The 21477-nt window shown below is 37.7% G+C and overlaps 1 protein-coding gene across 1 annotated transcript in view; it reads right to left on the bottom strand.

Moving 5' to 3' along the window:
- Positions 1-17993, bottom strand: part of LOC110452944 — a 65487-nt gene extending 47494 nt beyond the window's left edge. The window contains exons 1-3 of the mRNA XM_021501704.1: positions 17623-17993; positions 13188-13229; positions 79-243 (exon numbers count right to left, since the gene is read on the bottom strand). Coding sequence (XP_021357379.1) covers positions 79-213 — 135 coding nt within the window. The 5' untranslated portion in view covers positions 214-243; positions 13188-13229; positions 17623-17993. The remainder of the gene's footprint in view (positions 1-78; positions 244-13187; positions 13230-17622) is intronic.
- Between the last annotated feature and the right edge of the window lie 3484 nt (positions 17994-21477).

Below are 21477 nucleotides of genomic sequence, written 5' to 3'. Positions count from 1 at the left end.
GTTCTAGCAGGTAGCAGGTTCACTTTTTAAAGATTTTTTTTCATTAACCTGCTACATATGATACACTCTTCAACTTACTCCAAGGCCAGACTGCCCATATGAAGGTGCTGATGCACGGGTCAGCATACTCATCTGTGACATCACCCCTTGCGGATGAAAGCCTCCAGCATATCCATCTAGGTAACCAACTCCTTGGTTAGTGTAGTTCATCATATCAATGGAATAGGATTAGATGAAAATAATCTGGAAAAAAAGAAGCATAACATCTCACTTTTGGTAGAACTTAGAAATAAAATAAATTCTAAACTAGAAATTGTTGGCTAACAATTTGACAGGCTTTTCACCATTAGGACTGATTTGGGTTTGATCGTGGTCTTTTGCTTCTAACAATTAATAGATATTTCTAAAAAAAATCCTTAGAGCACAGCTCTAATTTTCTTTGAGTAAGAAAATGTGCAGTGTTTGTAGTCAATGCAAATTCAGTTATACCGAGTATCAGGCATTAACTTGTGCAAGTCCACAGTAGCTGACTGAGTAGTGGGGAATTCCCGGATTGCCGGAGAAAGAATGAATAAATATAGGCAGCCAATGGGTGGTGTTGTAGACGAAGGTAGTCCGTAAAAGTGTAATAGTCCTTCAACTATGTACGTCAGGATGACGAATTGAGAATAGCATTTTGTCTATATCAGTTCGGTTTGCCATGCAAAAGAAAGGCTGATGATACCCACCGCAGTAGAGATGTAAACTTTCCATACTTTTAAGATTGATAGTGCGTAGTAATTGATGCAGTATTACCAGCGTGTATTAGGCCTGCTAAAGTTAGGAACGTTTCTCGGCGGTAAGATTTTGATATCAGAGTAGCGTTGGATGTTAACGTTAAACGTTACAGAAAAACTGAAGACAGCTGATTCATTGGGATGGAATTTCAAATCGACTGCCAAAAGATTTTTTAAAAATAGTTTAAAAATGAGAAAGTCGAAAAATTGATGACCTTTGACGCGACAGGGAGCATTTTAATGTGACATTTTTTCTAATAAAGTTTTATGAGAAAAAGTTAGCCCCAAGCAATATCTGCAAATGATATCAAGCATAAATGCTGTATAATAAACGGTTTCAGTTATGGCGGTTTTAAGATTTTGACATATGATGTCATGGAAGTCATATTTGATTTTTGTCGTACTTGAATATGTTGCAATAACATCTGTAAATCATGGCTTACAGACTGTACAGAATACATGAAAGACTTTGAACATGTCTGCTACCAATCAAAAGATTTGGACGCCAAAATCTCACGAATCTGATGGTGAAAAGCCCTCATATTAAGGACAACACTTTCGACTCCTTTGCCTTACAACCCATCTTTCCACTATGATTCTGCAATAAAACATATTCCTCTTTGCTTCGTAGTAATATAGAAAAAGACTTTTTAATGTAGTATGTTTTTTTGTGTTTTAATATAAATCAAAGTACTGAGAGTTCTCAGAAAACAAATTCGCACAAAGATGAAAACGGTTTTTTACTTTCACTCTTGCAATTTTATTTCGAGTAGGTCAATGTCATTCATTTGCACACACTTTAAAGCCCTTCATTCAAGCATGCTTCTTGCCAAACATCGTTACCCTGGAATATTGGTTATTCAGAAAAAGTGGTTTCAATATTTTTTACACATATGACTTCGTGGTATAATGAAAATATCCGCGTATAAAAACAGGACCGTAGAAAAGCAGAGAGACAGTGGCGAAGACCCAATAAACCGTTAACCAACAGATGAATAGGGAACAATGTCGACTAGTTGGTTCACTTCTCGTTTAGTCAAAAATTGCTTATTATTTCGAAATAATTGAAGAATGTAGTAAGGACCATAGACAGCTGTTTAGACTCACCAAAAACTTCATAATGGGTCAGAAAGGTTAAATTATCCTACCAAGCTGTAATTCTGAAAAAGACTTGTCAAACAAGTTCAGTGATTACTTTGTGAATAAAACCAGCTCGATCAGGCAAAATATAAGTGAACTTTACTGCTGACAATAATATCTCTATCTTGACTGCTGAAAATTAATTTGATGTGGAACCATTGACAAAGCTCTCAACAACAACCCAGGACGAGTTGCGCAATATCATCATGACCTCGCAATCGAAGTCCTGTGAGCTTGATCCACTGCCTACAGACCTATTACATCAATGTCTTGAATCACTGCTTCCTTTGACTACCTCAATCATGAACAAAGCATTGGCTAAGAAGTCAAAGGTTCCATTGTGTTTCAAGGAGGCACATGTTAGACCATTGTTGAAGAAGCCTGAATTGGACAAGGAGGAGTTGAAGAACTATCGCCCAGTATCAAATCTGCCTTTTCTGTCGAAGATCTTGGAGAAGGTTGTGTCCCGGCGTTTAAAGGTTCTCCATGTAAACAGTCTCCATGCCAACCTGCCTACAGCATGGGACACTACTGAGACGGTCCTCCTTCGTGTACATAATGACATAGCTTTTGCATTGGATAACAAGTGCAGAGCGGTGCTTGTTATGCTGGATTTGTCAGTTGCATTTGACGTCATCGACCATGGCATACTTTATTAACGTCTGGAGTACTCTTTTGTAGTGACTGATACCGCACTATGCTGTATACAGTATTATCTGAGTAAACGACGACAGTATGTTGCCATCGGATCTGCCACCTCACATGACAAAGTACTAGATTGCGGGGTACTTCAAGGGTCGGTGTTAGGACCCAAAAATGTTGCCTGTAATCCAATCCGATCGGAGAGATTTGTCGTCGCCATAGCCTTCAATATCATTGCTATGGTGATGACACACAAATTCACATGGTCAGCAAACCACAGGACAGTTGGGATACAATTACAGAAAATCTGAAAGATTGTCTGACAGATATCAGTAACTGGATGAACGCCAACATGCTTAAGCTTAATCAGGAAAAGACGGAATTAATCGTCTTTTCCACAAAGTGTCAGCAAACAATGACTCTCCAGCTCAAGGTTGGTGCCAGAACTAATGAGACTGTCCCAGCTGTTAAAAACCTAGGGATATACTTTGATAGTTCACTGAACATGAAACAAGTGAACGCTATTGCCAAATCCTGTTACTACCAGATCAGGAACATCGGCTGTATGCGGCAGTTTATATCTCCAGATGCATTCAATATTTTGGTGCATTCATGTGTTACCTCTCGGTTGGATTATGGTAACGCCCTGCTCTGTGGTATATCTGACAAACTAACTAGTCGTCTGTAGAGGGTCCAGAACACTGCAGCACGGCTGGGTACTCGTACTCGAAAGAGAGAGCACATCACAGCTGTGTTATATTCATTGCACTGGTTACCTGTACGATACAGATCGCAGTACACAATTTTAGTGTACATATACAAGGCACTGAATGGAACAGCTACCCAGTACCTACAGCAGCTTGTTACCCTGTATCAGCCGTGACGTTACGATCACTGCGGTCGAAGTCAGAACCATTGTTGTGTGTCCCAAAATCTCGTACTGTGACCTATGGAAACCGGTGCTTTGGGAGGGTTTCGGCCACGTCGTGGAATAGCTTACCATCTTCTATTAGAAAGTCAAATACCCTTGCCAAATTTATGAAAGACATAAAAACTCACCTCTTCATGTCTGCATTGTAGGCCCTTTGCAAAGACGTCATGTAAATACCACCCTTTAATTATTCATTTATGTGCACATCTTCCATTTATAAATATTCAATTCCCTTTGCCCATAGATTCGCTAGAACAAGTTTGGTTAAAATCCCTTCAACGGTACAGAAAGAGAAGGATCTTTAATGTTTTCCTCTCTTTCCCTAAATGGGCCCCACCCATCTGCCCCTAGAAGGGGGCCCACACACCTCAGTTGATACAAAATTGATTATTTTGTCCCTAATAATGATTCAGACTGCATTTGGTTTAAATAATAATCCTCTATTTCCCCTATTGGGCCCCGCCCCTCTGCCCCCAGGGGGCCACACCCTCCGTTTATACAAACTTGAGTCTCTTTTGTCCAAAGATGCTCTAGGACAAATTTGGTCAAAATCCTTCTATGGGTTGAGAAGAAGATCTTTTTAAAGATTTACCTATTTTCCCCCTATTTGGCCCCGCCCCTCTGCTCCAAGGGGAACCATACCCTCCGTTTATACAAAACTGAGAACCCTTTGGCCAATGATGCTCCTGACCAAATTTGATCAAAATCCCTTCATTGGTACAAAAGGAGAAGGATCTTTGATGTTTTCCTCTATTTCCCTTAATGGGCCCCACCCATCTGGCCCTTCGGGCCAGGTGAGCTAATAAAATGCTATTATCCATATGATGAAAAGCGCTTTAGAGTTATTATACAAATTATATAGGGTGCTATATAAATGTTGTATATTATTTATTATTATTATTAGAGAATTAACACATATGCTACCACTTCTTTTGATGGCAGTACCTGTATTTATCTGTTAATCTGTTATTCACATTCCACTAAATATCCTAAACATAGAGACGTTTTCAAAACACAATTTGCGCGAGATATACCGTATATAAAATAACTTGCTAGTCATATCTAACAAAGGACACCTTTCTATGGCCAAAGGAACACAGGACACGAATTTGTACACAATATGAATTTATGTACTAAAGCAGATTTGAAATCATTGCTCTGGAAGGGTACATACGTTTCCTTTTTTTTTTATTATAAAGCATAACAATATATTATCGTAACAAGAACCGTTACACCATAAGGTGCCGACACTAACCCAGTAGTCGCAAGTGATACATCAGAAAATGATCGCAATGTCATAATAGTAGGGTTGTCAAACCGGTCTTATTTTTTGTAACCGGTTACTCGAACAACGTGGTAGTCAAATAATAAGTTCTATCTAAAACGTATTTACAATAGCATGATAGTTTACTCGTGTATTTCAATTTTAATACAGAAAATAGTTGCATGTAACCTCAGTAAGTATTTTTCATAGATAACGAATGTCGGAATGCAGTAAGACGGATTCAATTATAGTTATCTGTACCCTAAATCATATGCGTTATATTATTCTTTAGAACAAAATTTGCTTGACAGTCAAGTGTGTACTCTTCAAATTATCTTTACAACTCCATGTAAAGGCGCGTTCTATCACAGAAAGTTGAAATATCACAGCTTTGTTTTCTGGCTTCCTTTAAAAAATTTGTTCCGATTTGTTATGGTGTTGGCGACATCTCTTTGCCAGTATTCAAATTAGAGTACAAAATTAACACTAACATGTAATCCCTGAACATTGTTTTTTTTATTACAAAACTTTCCAATTTCGGTAGCATCTATACAAATGCAGATAGTTTGTAGGTCTAAGCCAGGGAAACATGGGGCTCCCAAAAGGGGTGAGTAAATGTCCGACTTTTCGGTTAAGGATTTCGGTAACCGGTTCGTGGTCTTTCGCCCGAGTAACCGGATAACCGGCTAACCGTTGACAGCCCTACATAATACATCTACATACCATATCTATGACATCGATCAATATCCAAATGATGACTAATCAGGACCCGACCTATTTTGTCAAATAACAAAAACCAACGCAGATCGCAGTAGTGTTTGTAGTGACACTGCACACTTTTACATAGGGACATTGAACAATGTATACATTTCGACTGATCAGAAACCAGTCTACAGCAGCCCTTTTGCGCAAGTTGTTGGCCTTTTTCCCATCTTCAAGAACACGATTAAAATATGTGTATTGTGGTCCATCAATCTAAGCAGAATTATTAATATCCTAAAATGACTCAGCAAATGATAGGCAATGATTTAGATCTGTTCAGAAACTTAACATCGAATATCATTAGCGACTACATGTATTATATCTAACTGCAGTACACCTCTATTACTATGATACTTGTATCCCTCTGTACAACCATGCATGCTTAAACATTAAATCTATGTATGTTACATATCTTTGTATATCATTGTAAGTCAAAGATATTGAGATGAAAGTTAAAAATCATGATTATTTGCATTTTTTGGTGTTTTTCTATGTGGTAACCAAGTCCGCAAATTTAGGGGAAACAGTTTTTGAAAAACAATTCAGTCTTCTAAAAAAAACTATTCAAAATGTAGTTTATCAATATATAATATAATTATATACATGTATGTGTGTTGTGAAAGTTGAATCCACTATCCATGTTTATCGGAGACATGCTGTTTATTTTTAAGATTAGGCCATTTCTACTGTACTCTGCTACCATAACGTACGCGGCTTTCAACAAGGCGACCGGGTTCGATTCTCTGATTGACGTGAAGAGGTATGGGGTTCACCTGTCCGACCACGTCGGTTTTCTTCTTGTATTCCGGTTTGCTCCCAGATTAAAACCCTCAGCGCGTAAACATACGGGCCAACAAGAGTGATTAATATAATTTGAAATAACTCGTTTTATAATTGATGTAAAATAAATAACGTCTGTGTATAATGATTTAGAAACTAAGGTTCCAGCGGCAGAGTTGGACCCTTTAACCAATCGCAGTGCAATATGTGTATTCATCTCCGTTCATGACAAGGAATTATATATATAGTTATAGGAAGGGGAACACCTCCGTTGACATTTTGTGACCAGAAGACTTTGTCTCATTGAATTGGGACAGACCAACTGTAGAAGAAATCCTTGTAGAATGGGTGAATTTGTCTCACCATGTCCAATACATTTGAATTTAGTTAGAGGGTTGGGATTTCAAGCCTTTTCAGTTAATAACCCAATTTCTTTATTTGGCCACACCCGAAAGTACGGTAACGGAACCCAGAGCAGATTTAAGTTCTCTCCTAAATTATTATCCAATAGGAATAATAACACAAATACAAAATCTTGTATTTCCCAGCGACATAGGCACTGACTGATATTTATTTACATATAATCATCAAAAAACAGCAACACAACAGTGTACATCTCACACACAATCATCACTCCTACCCTACTTATTTATAAATAACAACAACAAAAAATTCACGTGTGCACGGCTTTACCTGTGTCGCCTGAATGACACGTATATACACTATCTCAGCACGTGCGAACACCTGTAGCACGACTAGAGCCACCTATTGGCTACTCTCATACCAAAGAGAAAATAATTTCATCCTAATTCCTAAACCGTCAACCGGTTGAAATTATATTTCTCTCCTAAATTATTATCCAATAGGAATAATAACACAAATACAAAATCTTGTATTTCCCAGCGACATAGGCACTGACTGATGAAACTCAAAGAACGGGAAAATTGTTTTCAAATCTATATTATGAATAGAATTAATCCCAGATACGCACACTAAAACTGTCACGATTCTATAAATTATAAATTCAAATGTTGAGAAACGCTTAACCTTTCGTCAAATTTGTCTTTAACATACCCATCTTTGGCTGTCTCAGACCGCCATCTCCCATGGCGTTTAAACAACCTATCCGGAATACCACAATTAGCTGCAGCAGTAGCTCCACCTGCGCGAAAACTGTGCAATCCATAACTTTTAATGTCGGGCACAAAAGCAGAAAAGGACTCGATGAAATGTTCCCGAAAGCGCGAATAAGACATCGGTTTATTAGCTTTCCTAAGCACATACTTGTCGCCTTTCTTCGTAACATTACGAAAAACATATTCCTCGGAATCATCACAAATCCCAGACAACTTGGAATAAATTTCAAAATTACACACTGGACACAAACGCGACTCCGTTCTGCTCACAAGAATCCATGCACCATCTCTGTATACATCTGTTTTCGACCGCTCCACGAAAATTTCTAAATGTGTTGTGCGTATCTGGATATCAGACCTCCGTAACGCTAAAACCTCTGCACTCCTCATAAAACCTGAGTAAGCAAATAAACACATTGTTAAAATTCTTTGATTATACAAATTGTTCTTATCGAAGAGTTTATCATATACATTATTCAAAATTGACACGGTGATTGGTTCCTTCCTCCTAATAGGTTTCGCTAACAATCGTTTCGCTCCCTCAAATACATTTTTTACTAATAAAGAATCTGTGGGTGATGATTTACCTACAATATTGTGTGCCCATTTTATACCATATAGTGCATCTGTAATACTTCCAACTTTGCCGTTATTTCTAACCAAATAAGATAAATATATGCAAAAAACGAACGGTTTCGTCGGAAAAATATCCTGTTCCTCAAAATTGTTTTGAAATGCCCATTGTTTCCATCGCAAATAACCATAGCAATATTTCCTAACGATACTGTCTGCTCTACATCCCTGTAGCAAGTGTGGAACCGTCAATGCTAAGTCTTTAAGGTGATCCGGTACCATATCATACTCATCTTTCAAAGCACGTGTCGCTAAATGTAAAAAAATAGAAAATAAAATTCCAAAATAATTACCTTTATATGTATGATAACACATATTGTACAAATTCAGCATCTTAAACAACTTGCACAATTATCCACACACATATATATACACCATAATTTCACCAAAAATTGGTCAAATTAAATCAATCGTATAACACGATTTCACCAAAAGTTGGTTAAATTAAATCAATCGTATAACACGATTTCACCAAAAGTTAGTTAAATTAAATCAATCGTATAATCCGATTTCACCGAAAATTGGTTGAATTAAAACAATCGTATAACACGATTTCACCAAAAGTTGGTTGAATTAAATCAATCGTATAATCCGATTTCACCGAAAATTGGTTAACTTAAATCAATCGTATAACACGATTTCACCAAAAATTGGTTGAATTAAAACAATCGTATAACACGATTTCACCAAAAATTGGTTAAATTAAATCAATCGTATAACACGATTTCACCAAAAATTGGTTGAATTAAATCAATACCACAATACTATTATCACCAAAAGTAGGCTAAATCAAATCAATCGTATCACACGTTTCTCACCAAAATTGATATCATTTTCTATGCTACATTTCTCACTTAAATTCAGTTTATCTATTAAACCACTACCGAAAATCAATACGTAACGCAATCATCGGGAATGTTAGATCTGCATTTCCAAACATGCCTTTCCCCGATCTAGATGATGTATAAAAACATTTTTCTCTTTGTAAAAACCTGTATTCATTAACACCTGCTATGAAATGGTGTCCGTCCGGACACAAGCATGGCCAAAACCTACCAGACTTCCAAAAAGGAATGACTAGCGTGCCATACGCTTTGCACATTTGCATATACCTAATAACTCTTGATATTAGATACACTGGTGGAACAAACCAACCGTTTTTCCCAGTCCAACTTGTTGAAAATGCATCAATGCCTACAGACCCTGGATTCCAATACCTAGAATAAAATATAGGCACCTTCCTATTATACCAGGAAGCAAACCAATCCACATCAAAAGGACCCCACATGTCATTAAACAACTGAAAAACATTTTCAGACACACCCCAGTCGTCAACATCGACAATTTTGCTGATAAAATCAGCACAAACATTTTCTTCTCTAGGAACCCATTCCATTTCTAATGATATCTGATTTTGTATCATAAGCACAAAAATATCAAGTGCTATATTTTGCAAAGATGCTTTCATGCTTCCTTTCTCTACGATCGCCACCACACCCTGGTTATCTGAAAACCATTTCACCCTGGTCCCTCTCAGTACATGAACAAGTGAACACAACACTCGATATTCAGCTATCAACTCTCTGAAAGTTGAACTTTGACACGCCTCGTTCTCAGTCCACACACCGTGTGCCACGCCCACCGGTGACGCGACGCAATACCCACCGTACCCTGTGCCGCTGACATCAGAAGATACTATTCTATTGCACTGTGGGGAAAACTGGATATCTCTAGAATTAATACAATTAATGTGATTAATCCAAAATTCCATCTGAGCTATAGTATTATCATCCACAAAAATTCTATCATTCCACGACTGGGCTTTTAAAATACTCATACTAACACATTTAGTCATCAGCTGAGTAATATTGCCCAAAACTATACTCATCGACATAATTTGACCAACAAAACTCGCTAGAGATTTGACATGAACAGACCTACCACTATACACAACTTTTTATATGTCAATAACACACATACGTGCTTTCTCTACCCGTCTCTCCGGAATGCAAAGAATTCCTAATAAAGTATTAATATCTACACCGAGAAAAGTCATGAATTGTACAGGATCCCACATAGATTTGTCTGCTTTTGGCACAAAACCTGAATCTATAATGTCACTTTTAACTTTTGCACTCTGTTCTACTAATTCAAACTTATCAGTGTTATGACACAATCCGTCATCCAAATACATCAAAATTTGTAGACCCTCACCTCTCCACTTCTTAATGAGCGGTCTAGTGACTTTAGTAAAAATATATGGCGCTGTAGACAGACCAAAGGGTAACACCAAGAACTTAAAATATACTTTTTTAGAACCAAAAGTCCACGAAAAACCAAGAAATTTGGTGTGGGGAGGATAAATATCTATGTGATGATACGCCGAATGTATATCGAATTTTATCAACCACCCATGTTTCTCTATATACAACAAAGCTGTACGTAGATCGTCATATTTCACGGATTGTTTCCACAAATGTTTATTAACCTCCCTTAAATCCAAAATTAAACGCTTTTTGCCATTGCATTGAATCGATACAGTTAATGGATTTGTCATATATGGGGGTTCCTCACATCTTTCTATCAATTTACGTTTCTCTAGATCGAAAATAGCTTTCTCCACAAACTCGGCATTTTTCAACGCTGACACGTTATTTTTAAATTCTGCTTGTTCTGGTTCGGAATAAAATGGAATTTTATAACCGTTATCAATCACGTCCAACACAAACTCAGAACATCCAATATTCTTCCAAAATTCAACATTATTTTTTAATCTGCTTTTTACTAAAATGTCAGCCTGACCTTGTTCGTATTCAAAATAGTCGTTAGTAAATTCTGTACTAGCACAGGCTCCTGTATAATCACTATTTGATAAACTATACTTATCTTTGATAACTTGAGCCTCTCGAGTCTCTGTGTCCTTATGTCCCAGTCCTGGACTGTCCCGCTGATTTGTTAACGATTGGACAATCTTTCCTGAAGTGTCGGAAATCCCCACATGCAAAACAGGCTCCCTGGTTTCCCCGCTGGCCACGAAAAAGCTGATTCCCATCAGAATGCCGCACAGAAGTAGAAACCTGACCCGGAGCTCCCGCCGCAAAACTAGGACCTTGATATCCATACTTTGACCTCTGTCTGTTGAGAAAAACGTCTTTCTTCTTTTTCTGCTTATCCTTTAACCTTTTCACAGCCTTATTCTCGGCGCGTGAAATTTTCTTGTCGTCGTCAGAATCACTAGCAAGAGGATTGGCCATATACTCTTTGACTGTCCCCCACCCTGCCTCAGAACTATCTGCTATTCTTATTAGTTTGTTCCTTTTGGTAATTTTGTCAACCACTCGACTCAAAATTTCAGAGCAGTATTCTTCCTTCTTATTTTCAATAGCCCACCGCGCTTGATTCACTTCCTCCAACAGGTCCGTATTGAACATATACTGCTGCTTATTCCCCTCACCTTTCCAGGTAATACCTTTGTCCTCTTTCAGCTTTTGAATTTCTTTAGAGACATCTCTCCCATTTTGAATTTCGCATAGCCTTGTATCTAAATATGCTTTCATTTCACATTTCTGACTCTGTAATTGTTGAAAAATGTCACTTAACGTAACACTGCTAGCAGTATTCGCACCACTGCCCTCCATCTGTATACCGAAAACTCTCTCTATCAAAATTCACGTGTGCACGGCTTTACCTGTGTCGCCTGAATGACACGTATATACACTATCTCAGCACGTGCGAACACCTGTAGCACGACTAGAGCCACCTATTGGCTACTCTCATACCAAAGAGAAAATAATTTCATCCTAATTCCTAAACCGTCAACCGGTTGAAATTATATTTACATGGCTGTCTTTGTTTGATGTCGAGCATAATATTTAAACTTTCAAAGTTATGTCCATATTTTTCCCTTTTCGTCACAACACTGGGTAGTAGAAACTATGAACACTTTTGGTGGCAAAGGTGTGTTTATGTTTTCGAATGAGATGGGATTTCAACCATTTTCATGTTATGGACTAACTCCTTATTTGAACACAGGGAAAATCCTGCTTGGATGAATGTTGTCTAAAGATTTTTGGTAACGGAATATACGAATAAAGGGTTCAACCGTTTCCAAGTTATGACCCATATTCGTTTATATGGCAAGGATCCCTTGTACACACTCGTCCACAACATCTTTTATTTTACAAAATTGAGTCTACTTGGCCGAATGATGCTCTATTCATAGAGAAGGAAATGGGTTTTAAAGATGTACATGTATCTTTCCCCAATGGGCCCCGTCCCTCTGTTTAAACTTTGTCTTGTATTAAGAAGGGACTAATAACAATCAACCATTTTAAACAATCCCTTATTTCAACTTTAATAATTCTCCTTAAAACCTGAAAGACGTAGTGTGACTTGCCTGACTGTGATAAAAAGTTCGGTGCATCTATTCCACAATGGGTCTTATTACATTTTTGTAAGGAAAAACAACATAAAATAATATGTTGAATAATAAGTTGCTAAGGCGATATTACTACCACAATGGCCTGGAAATTCCATTATATGACGTGTACATGTATGAGGTGTATCTATCAATAGCCATAGTTCGTAGAATTCAAAACGAAACTTTAAACGTAGTGTTTTTATTCCATTTACATTACTTTAATAGTCGAAAAAAAGTAGACAAATATTTATCAACAGAATGAATATTTCATACAATATAATTGCATTGATTGAAATGCTGGAAGATTTGAGTGTGATTATTTATAGACCGAGCTGTAACAAAAACATAACTTAACGTCAGTCCACCATACAAAGCTTTCATAAAATTAACAGTTAAACGATACAACTTCACGTATCACGTTATTGTAGTGGTTTACTCCATTAAATGGCTATTGTGTTTGTCTCCTGCTTGGTATGCCCGACTATAGATAAAACCAATGCCTATAACCCCGTTCTGTATTCATACATAGACATTACACAACATTGGTCCATACTGCATACCGTTCAGATTTTTAACATTCTATTCCACATTTTATAATCTTCGTGTTTAATTAATGCGCTATATAACCATATAAAACATTAGAATATGTCTTCCGACATAACTCTTCGTGTGACATTAAAATAAATAGTATAGGGTTACTTACCCTACAGTGGTACAAAGTGTGACCTCCCAATACTACACTACGCTGTGGAAATAAACAAGGAGGAAGTAGCTGAAAATGTTATATAGACATGGAGGAATGACGTAAATATCCAATTGATCACGTGGGTATTTTATATAAAGACAAACTATTGATGAGGTGTTTCCCAATTAACAAAAGGAAACTAATTAATACATTTTCTTCGTTTCGAAAAAGGCAGAAACCTGGTATCCAAAGTTTACATTGCCATTATTATCGCAAGGAGTAGGCTCATGGATATTCATTTGTAGAATAGAGCAAGGAAGGCATTTGGCACATGCGGATTGTCATGGTACGTGATTTCAGTGGCGATCCTATGAGCTGCAATATCATTACGACATTTGCTATTAATAACCTATTATGTGTTACCATTTAATCTGGTTAATTAACAAGGATTGACGGCTGATTAACTTGTGTTTAATACTAACGTAATACTCATGATTTTCCACTACTAGTAGTATTTAGATCTGCAAGTATTACGCAGATGAAGGTGTACTTACATATTTCTAGTTCAAAACTAGAGTGTTAACATTCAGCATTATCTCTGAAGTCCATAGCATTTTTTTCAATTTACACAGACTTGTACATTCGGTGAATAACCACAAAATAAGTCACTGGGTCAACATGTCACTGCAGCCTTCCAAAGTCACAGGGTCAACATGACAATGCAGCCTTTCAGAGTCACTGGGTCAACATGACACTGCAATCTTTCAGAGTCACTGGGTCAACATGACATTGCAATCTTTCAGAGACACTGGGTCAACATGACACTGAAATCGTTCAGAGTCACTGGGTCAACATGACACTGAAATCTTTCAGAATTACTCGGTCAACATGACACTACAATCTTTCAAAGTCACTGGGTCAACATGACACTTCAATCTTTTAGAGACACTGGGTCAACATGACACTGAAATATTTCAGAGTCACTCGGTCAACATGACACTGAAATCTTTCAAAGTCACTTGATCAACATGTCACTGCAGCCCTTCAAAGTCACTGGGTCAACATGACACTGCAATCTTTCAGAGTCACTGGGTCAACATGACACTGCAATCCTTCAGAGTCCCTGGGTCAACATGACACTGCAATCTTTCCGAGTCACTGGGTCAACATGACACTACAATCTTTCAGAGTCACTGGGTCAACATGACACGGCAATCTTTCAGAGTCACTGGGACAACATGACACTACAATCTTTCAGAGGCACTGGGTCAACATGACACGGCAATCTTTCAGAGTCACTGGGTCAACTTGACATTGCAATCTTTCAGAGACACTGGGTCAACATGACACTGAAATCTTTCAGAGTCACTCGGTCAACATGACACTACAATCTTTCAGAGTCACTGGTTCAACATGACACTACAATCTTTTAGAGACACTGGGTCAACATGACACTGAAATATTTTCAGAGTCACTCGGTCAACATGACACTGCAATCTTTCAGAGTCACTGGTTCAACATGACACTGCAATCTTTCAGAGTCACTCGGTCAACATGACACTGAAATCTTTCAAAGCCACTTGATCAACATGTCACTGCAGCCTTTCAAAGTCACTTGATCAACATGTCCCTGCAATCTTTCAGAGTCACTGGGTCAACATGACACTGCAATATTTCAGAGTCACTGGGTCAACATGACACTGCAATCTTTCAGAGTCACTCGGTCAACATGACACTACAATCTTTCAGAGTCAATGAGTCAACATGACACTGAAATCTTTCAAAGCCACTTGATCAACATGTCACTGCAGCCTTTCAAAATCACTTGATCAACATGTCCCTGCAATCTTTCAGAGTCACTGGGTCACCATGCCACTGAAATCTTTCAGAGTCCCTGGGTCAACATGACACTGCAATCTTTTTGAGTCACTGGGTCAACATGACACTACAATCTTTCAGAGTCAATGGGTCAACATGACACTGAAATCTTTCAGAGTCACTGGGTCAACATGACACTGAAATCTTTCAGTCACTGGGTCAACATGACACTGCAATCTTTCAGAGACACTGGGTCAACATGACACTGAAATCTTTCAGAGTCACTCGGTCAACATGACATTACAATCTTTCAGAGTCACTGGGTCAACATGACACTGCAATCTTTAAGAGACACGGGGTCAACATGACACTGAAATCTTTCAAAGTCACTGGGTCATCATGACACTGCAATCTTTCAGAGTCGACCGATCAGGACCCGACCTATTTTGTCATAATAAAAAAAATCAACGCAGATCGCAGTAGTGTTCGTAGTGACACTGCACACTTTTACATAGGGACATAAAATATTCAATTAAACAACTTTTATTGTGGTCCATCAATCTAAGCAGATATTGTTATAGCCTGAAATGACCCAGCAAATGATAGGCCATAATTTAGATCTGTCCGGAAACTTAACATCGCATATCATTAGTGACTACATGTATTATATGTAACTGCAGTACACCTTTTTTACTATGATACTTGTATCCCTCTGTACATCCACGCATGCTTATACATTAAATCTATGTATGTTACATATTTTTGTATACCATTGTAAGTCAAAGATATCGAGATAAAAGTTAAGAAATCATGATATTTTGCCTTTTTGTGTGTTTTTTGATGTGGTTACCATGGTTTTCACAAGTCCCAAATCTGGGGAAAACAGTTTTTGAAAAACTCTGATACCATAACGTACTCGGCTTTAAACAAGGCGACCGGGATCGATTCTCTGATCGGACGTGAAAAGGTATGGGGTTCACCTGCCCGACCACGTCGGTTTTCGTCTTGTATTCCAGTTTGCTCCCAGATTAAAACCCCCAGCGCGGTAATATACGGGCCAACAAGAGTGATTAATATAATTTGAAATAACTCGTTTTATAATTGATGTAAAATAAATGAAGTCTGTGTATAATGATTTAGAAACTAAGGTTCCAGCGGCAGAGTTGGACCCTTTAACCAATCGCAGTGCAATATGTGTATTCATCTCTGTTCATGACAAGGAATTAACTATATAGTTATAGGACGGGGATCACCTCCGTTGACATTTTGTAACCAGAAGACTTTGTCTCATTGAATTGGGACAGACCAACTGTAGAATGGGTGGAGGGTTGGGATTTCAAGCATTTTCAGTTAATGACCCATTTCCCTATTTGGCCACACCCGAAAGAATGGGAACGGAACCCAGAGCAGATTGAAGTGACATGGCTGTCTCTGTTTGATGTCGAGCATAATATTTAAACTTTCAAAGTTATGTCCATATTTTTTTCTTTAGTCACAACACTGGCTAGTAGAAACTATGAACACTTTTGGTGGCAAAGGTGTGTTTATGTTTTCGAATGAGATGGGATTTCAACCATTCATGTTATGGACTAACTCCTTATTTGAACACAGGGAAAATCCTGCTGGGATGAATGTTGTCTAAATAAACGGTTCGACCGTTTCCAAGATATGACCCATATTCGTTTATATAACAAGGATCCCTTGTACACACTCGGCCACAACATCTTTTAATACCAAAATTGAGTCTACTTGGCCCAATGATGCTCTATTCATAGAGAAGGAAATAGGTTTTAAAGATGTACATAATACATCTTTCCCCAATGGGCCCCGTCCCTCTGTTTAATCTTTGTCTTGTATTAAGCAGGGACTAATAACAATCAACCATTTTTAACAACTCCTTATTTCATCTTTCATATGTCTACTTATAATCTGAGAGACGTAGTGTTACTTGCCTGCCTGTGATAAAAAGTTCGGTGTATCTATCCCACAATGAGTCTTATTACATTTTTGTAAGGATAAACAACATGAAATAACCTTAAGTTGCTCAGGCATGACGTGTACATGTATGAGGTGTAACTATCAATAGCTATTTTTCATAGAATTCAAAACGAAACTTTAAACGTAGTGTTTTTATTCCATTTACAATACTTTAATAGTCGAAAAAAAAGTAGACAAATATTTATCAACAGAATGAATATTTCATACAATATAATTGCATTGATTGAAATGCTGGAAGATTTGAGTGTGATTATTTATAGACCGAGCTGTAACAAAAACATAACTTAACGTAATCCCACCATACAAAGCTTTCATAAAATTAACAGTTAAACGATACAACTTCACGTATCACGTTATTGTAGTGGTTTACTCCATTAAATGGCTATTGTGTTTGTCTCCTGCTTGGAATGCCCGACTATAGATAAAACCTATGCCTATAACCCCGTTCTGTATTCATACATAGACATTACACAACATTGGTCCATACTGCATACCATTCAGATTTTTAACATTCTATTCCACATTTTATAATCTTCGTGTTTAATTAATGCGCTATATAACCATATAAAACATTAGAATATGTCTTCCGACATAACTCTTCGTGTGACATTAAAATAAATAGTATAGGGTTACTTACCCTACAGTGGTACAAAGTGTGACCTCCCAATACTACACTACGCTGTGGAAATAAACAAGGAGGAAGTAGCTGAAAATGTTATATAGACATGGAGGAATGACGTAAATATCCAATTGATCACGTGGGTATTTTATATAAAGACAAACTATTGATGAGGTGTTTCCCAATTAACAAAAGGAAACTAATTAATACATTTTCTTCGTTTCGAAAAAGGCAGAAACCTGGTATCCAAAGTTTACATTGTCATTATTATCGCAAGGAGTAGGCTCATGAATATTCATTTGTAGAATAGAGCAAGGAAGGCATTTGGCACATGCGGATTGTCATGGTACGTGATTTCAGTGGCGATCCTATGAGCTGCAAAATCATTACGACATTTGCTATTAATAACCTATTATGTGTTACCATTTAATCTGGTTTATTGACAAGGATTGACGCATGATTAACTTGTCTTTAATATTAACGTAATACTTATGATTTCCCACTACTAGTAGTATTTAGATCTGCATGTATTACGCAGATGAAGGAGTACTTACATATTTCTAATTCAAAACGAGATTGTTAACATTCAGCATTATCTCTCATGTCCATAGCATGTTTATCTATTTACAGACTTGTACATTCGGTGAATAACCACAAAATAAGTGGCATAAAAACTATGGTTATTCATGAATTTAATTAGAATGCCTTTTATTTGTTTACAGATTCCCAATATGAGAGGTTAAGGTGATTCACTTGTCGTGAATATGACGCATGAAATTGAAGGAAAGAATAGAGTAAGGAAAGGAAAGCAAGAGTATGAAATATATGTGTAAAATAATGTACATCACCACCAGTTCGTAAGTGGTAAACATGTACGTCATATGCATCACAGGAAGAATGCTGAACACAAATCTAAGACAAGAGGCCCATGGGCCTTACTTGTCACCTGATATATTATACAGAGAGTTGATTTTTGTTTTTAACATGAACAGAAATATTATTCAAAGTGACAAAAAACAATAAAACCACCTTATTCAATATCTAGCATGCAGATTTAAGACTGAAAAGTATTTGAAACTAGCACCTCTGATTCTAAACAAGGAAAATGAAGAAATTTTATTTTAGCACACGGACTCCATTGGGCCCCACTCTACAGCCCTTGGGGTAGGGATGGCTCAACATTTTCAAAGTATCAAACTGTCAACTTAGGGTTATAATTCCAATCAAGTTAACAACATGTAATATTCAAGGTATCATTTGCCATTATAAACCATAACAAATTTTGTCCCCCCCCCCTCCTTCCCCAGGGGTAAACGTGAGACCCTAGGGTCATACAATTCACAATTTTGGTAGAGCACCCTTCCATCTATGAAGAGTATTCGATTCTATCATATCTGGTCTTGAGAAGAAGTCAATTCAACTCTTTTTGGCCCCACCCATCAGCCCCGGGGAGTCAGTCAGGGCTGATATGTGCATACCATCAAACTGCTATCCAATACTGATAATGTTAACCCAAATTGAATTACTTCCAATGGCAATTAAACAAATGTTAGTCCAAAAAGTTATTTCCCTTTATAAACTATGGTAAAGTTTACCCCCTCGCCAGGGGGAAACGTGAGACCCCAGGGTCATGAAATTCACAATTTTGGTAAAGCACCTGACGACCCTTCCATCTATGAAGAGTATTTGATTCTACCATATCTGGATCTTGAGAAGAAGATTTTTGAAATTTTAGTCAATTTGACCCTTTTTGGCCCCGCCCCTCAGGCCCCTGGGGTCTGGGGACCATATATTTCTTCATTTTAGTTGACCTTTGGCCATGGAAGGTTTCTGCAAATTTTCATTGAAATTGGTTCAGGGGTTTTGGAGAAGAAGTCGAAAATGTAAAATTGTTTACGGACGCACGACGGACGACGGACGACGACGGACAAAAGTCGATCGCAATAGGTCACTTGAGACTTTGTCTCAGGTGACCTAAAAACCAACAAACCAACATAACCATATAATTTTTGTCCTTAACAGAGACCCACAATGTAAATGAGGATTCGTCAGATCATGCTTGAAGATAAATATCTATGCATTTATTTCTAAACGTTTTTTCAGTACTATGTGCATGTATCATATAGAAAAACATGACTTTTTTCAATAAAAACAATGATTTATCTTCACTAATGGTCTAACAAGCACAATTCAATTCCATTCATAGAAATACATGTTTACAGGACAAAACAAATACAAGTACGTAAAACTCAACACTTTTTTTTTAACTTTACATTGTAGTCTTTGACATGATATATTTGATCAACATGACACTGCAATCTTTCAAAGTCACTGGGTCAACATGACACTACAATCTTTCAGAGTAACTTGATCAACATGACACTGCAATCTTTCAGAGTCACTGGGTCAACATGACACTGCAATCATTCAGAGTCTCTTGATCAACATGACACTTCAGCCTTTCTTTATCAACATGACACTGCAATCTTTCAGAGCCACTTGATCAACATGACACTGCAGCCTTTTAGAGTGCAATCTTTCAGAGTCACTTGATTAACATGACACTGCAGCCTTTCAAAGTCACTTGATCAACATGACACTGCAATCTTTCAGACTCACTTGATCAACATGACACTGCAGCCTTTCAGAGTGCAAACTTTCAGAGTCACCTGATTAACATGACACTGCAGCCTTTCAAAGTCACTTGATCAACATGACACTGCAATCTTTCAGAGTCACTTGATCAACATGACACTGCAGTCTTTCAGAGTCACTTGATCAACATGACACTGCAGCCTTTCAGAGTCACTGGGTCAACATGACATTACAATCTTTCAAAGTCACTTGATCAACATGACACTGCAATCTTTCAGAGTCACTGGGTCAACATGACACTGCAATCTTTCAGAGCAATTGATCAACATAACACTGCAATCTTTCAGAGTCACTTGATCAACATGACACAGCAATCTTTCAGTCACTTGATCAACATGACACTGCAATCTTTCAAAGTCACTGGGTCATCATGACACTGCAGTCTTTGAAAGTCACTTGATCAACATGACACTGCAGCCTTTCAGAGTAAATGGGTCAACATGACACTGCAATCTTTCAAAGTCACTGGGTCATCATGACACTGTAATCTTTCATTGGGACAGGGTAGTCCTCCAAAAGTCATGAGTCTTTCAAATCTTTAAGTCACTTGATCAACATAACACTGCAATCTTTCAGAGTCACTTGATCAACATGACACTGCAATCTTTCAAAGTCACTGGGTCAGCATGACACTGTAATCTTTCATTGGGACAGGGTAGTCCTCCAAAGTCATGAGTCTTTCAAATCTTTCAGTCACTTGATCAACATGACACTTCAATCTTTCAAAGTCACTTGATCAACATGACACTGCAACCTTTCAGAGTAAATGGGTCAACATGACACTAATCTTTCATTGTGACAGGGTAGTCCTCCAAAAGTCATGAGTCTTTCAAATCGTTCAGTCACTTAATCAACATAACACTGCAATCTTTCAGAGTCACTTGATCAACATGACACTGCAATCTTTCAAAGTCACTTGATCAACATGACACTGAAGCCTTTCAGCGTCACTTGGTCAACATGACGCTGCAATCTTTCAAAGTCACTGGGTCATCATGACACTGCAGTCTTTGAAAGTCACTTGATCAACATGACACTGCAGCCTTTCAGAGTCACTTGATCAACATGACACTGCAATCTTTCAGTCACTTGATCAACATGACACTTCAATCTTTCAGACTCACTTGATCAACATGACACTGCAATCTTTCAGAGTCACTTTATCAACATGGCACTGCAATCTTTCAGTCACTTGATCAACATGACACTGAAGCCTTT

The sequence above is a fragment of the Mizuhopecten yessoensis genome, unplaced genomic scaffold (genome assembly GCF_002113885.1).
Source record: "Mizuhopecten yessoensis strain PY_sf001 unplaced genomic scaffold, ASM211388v2 scaffold6999, whole genome shotgun sequence".
In the NCBI taxonomy this organism is placed as follows: domain Eukaryota; kingdom Metazoa; phylum Mollusca; class Bivalvia; order Pectinida; family Pectinidae; genus Mizuhopecten; species Mizuhopecten yessoensis.
This window is presented reverse-complemented; position numbering and strand designations above follow the sequence as displayed.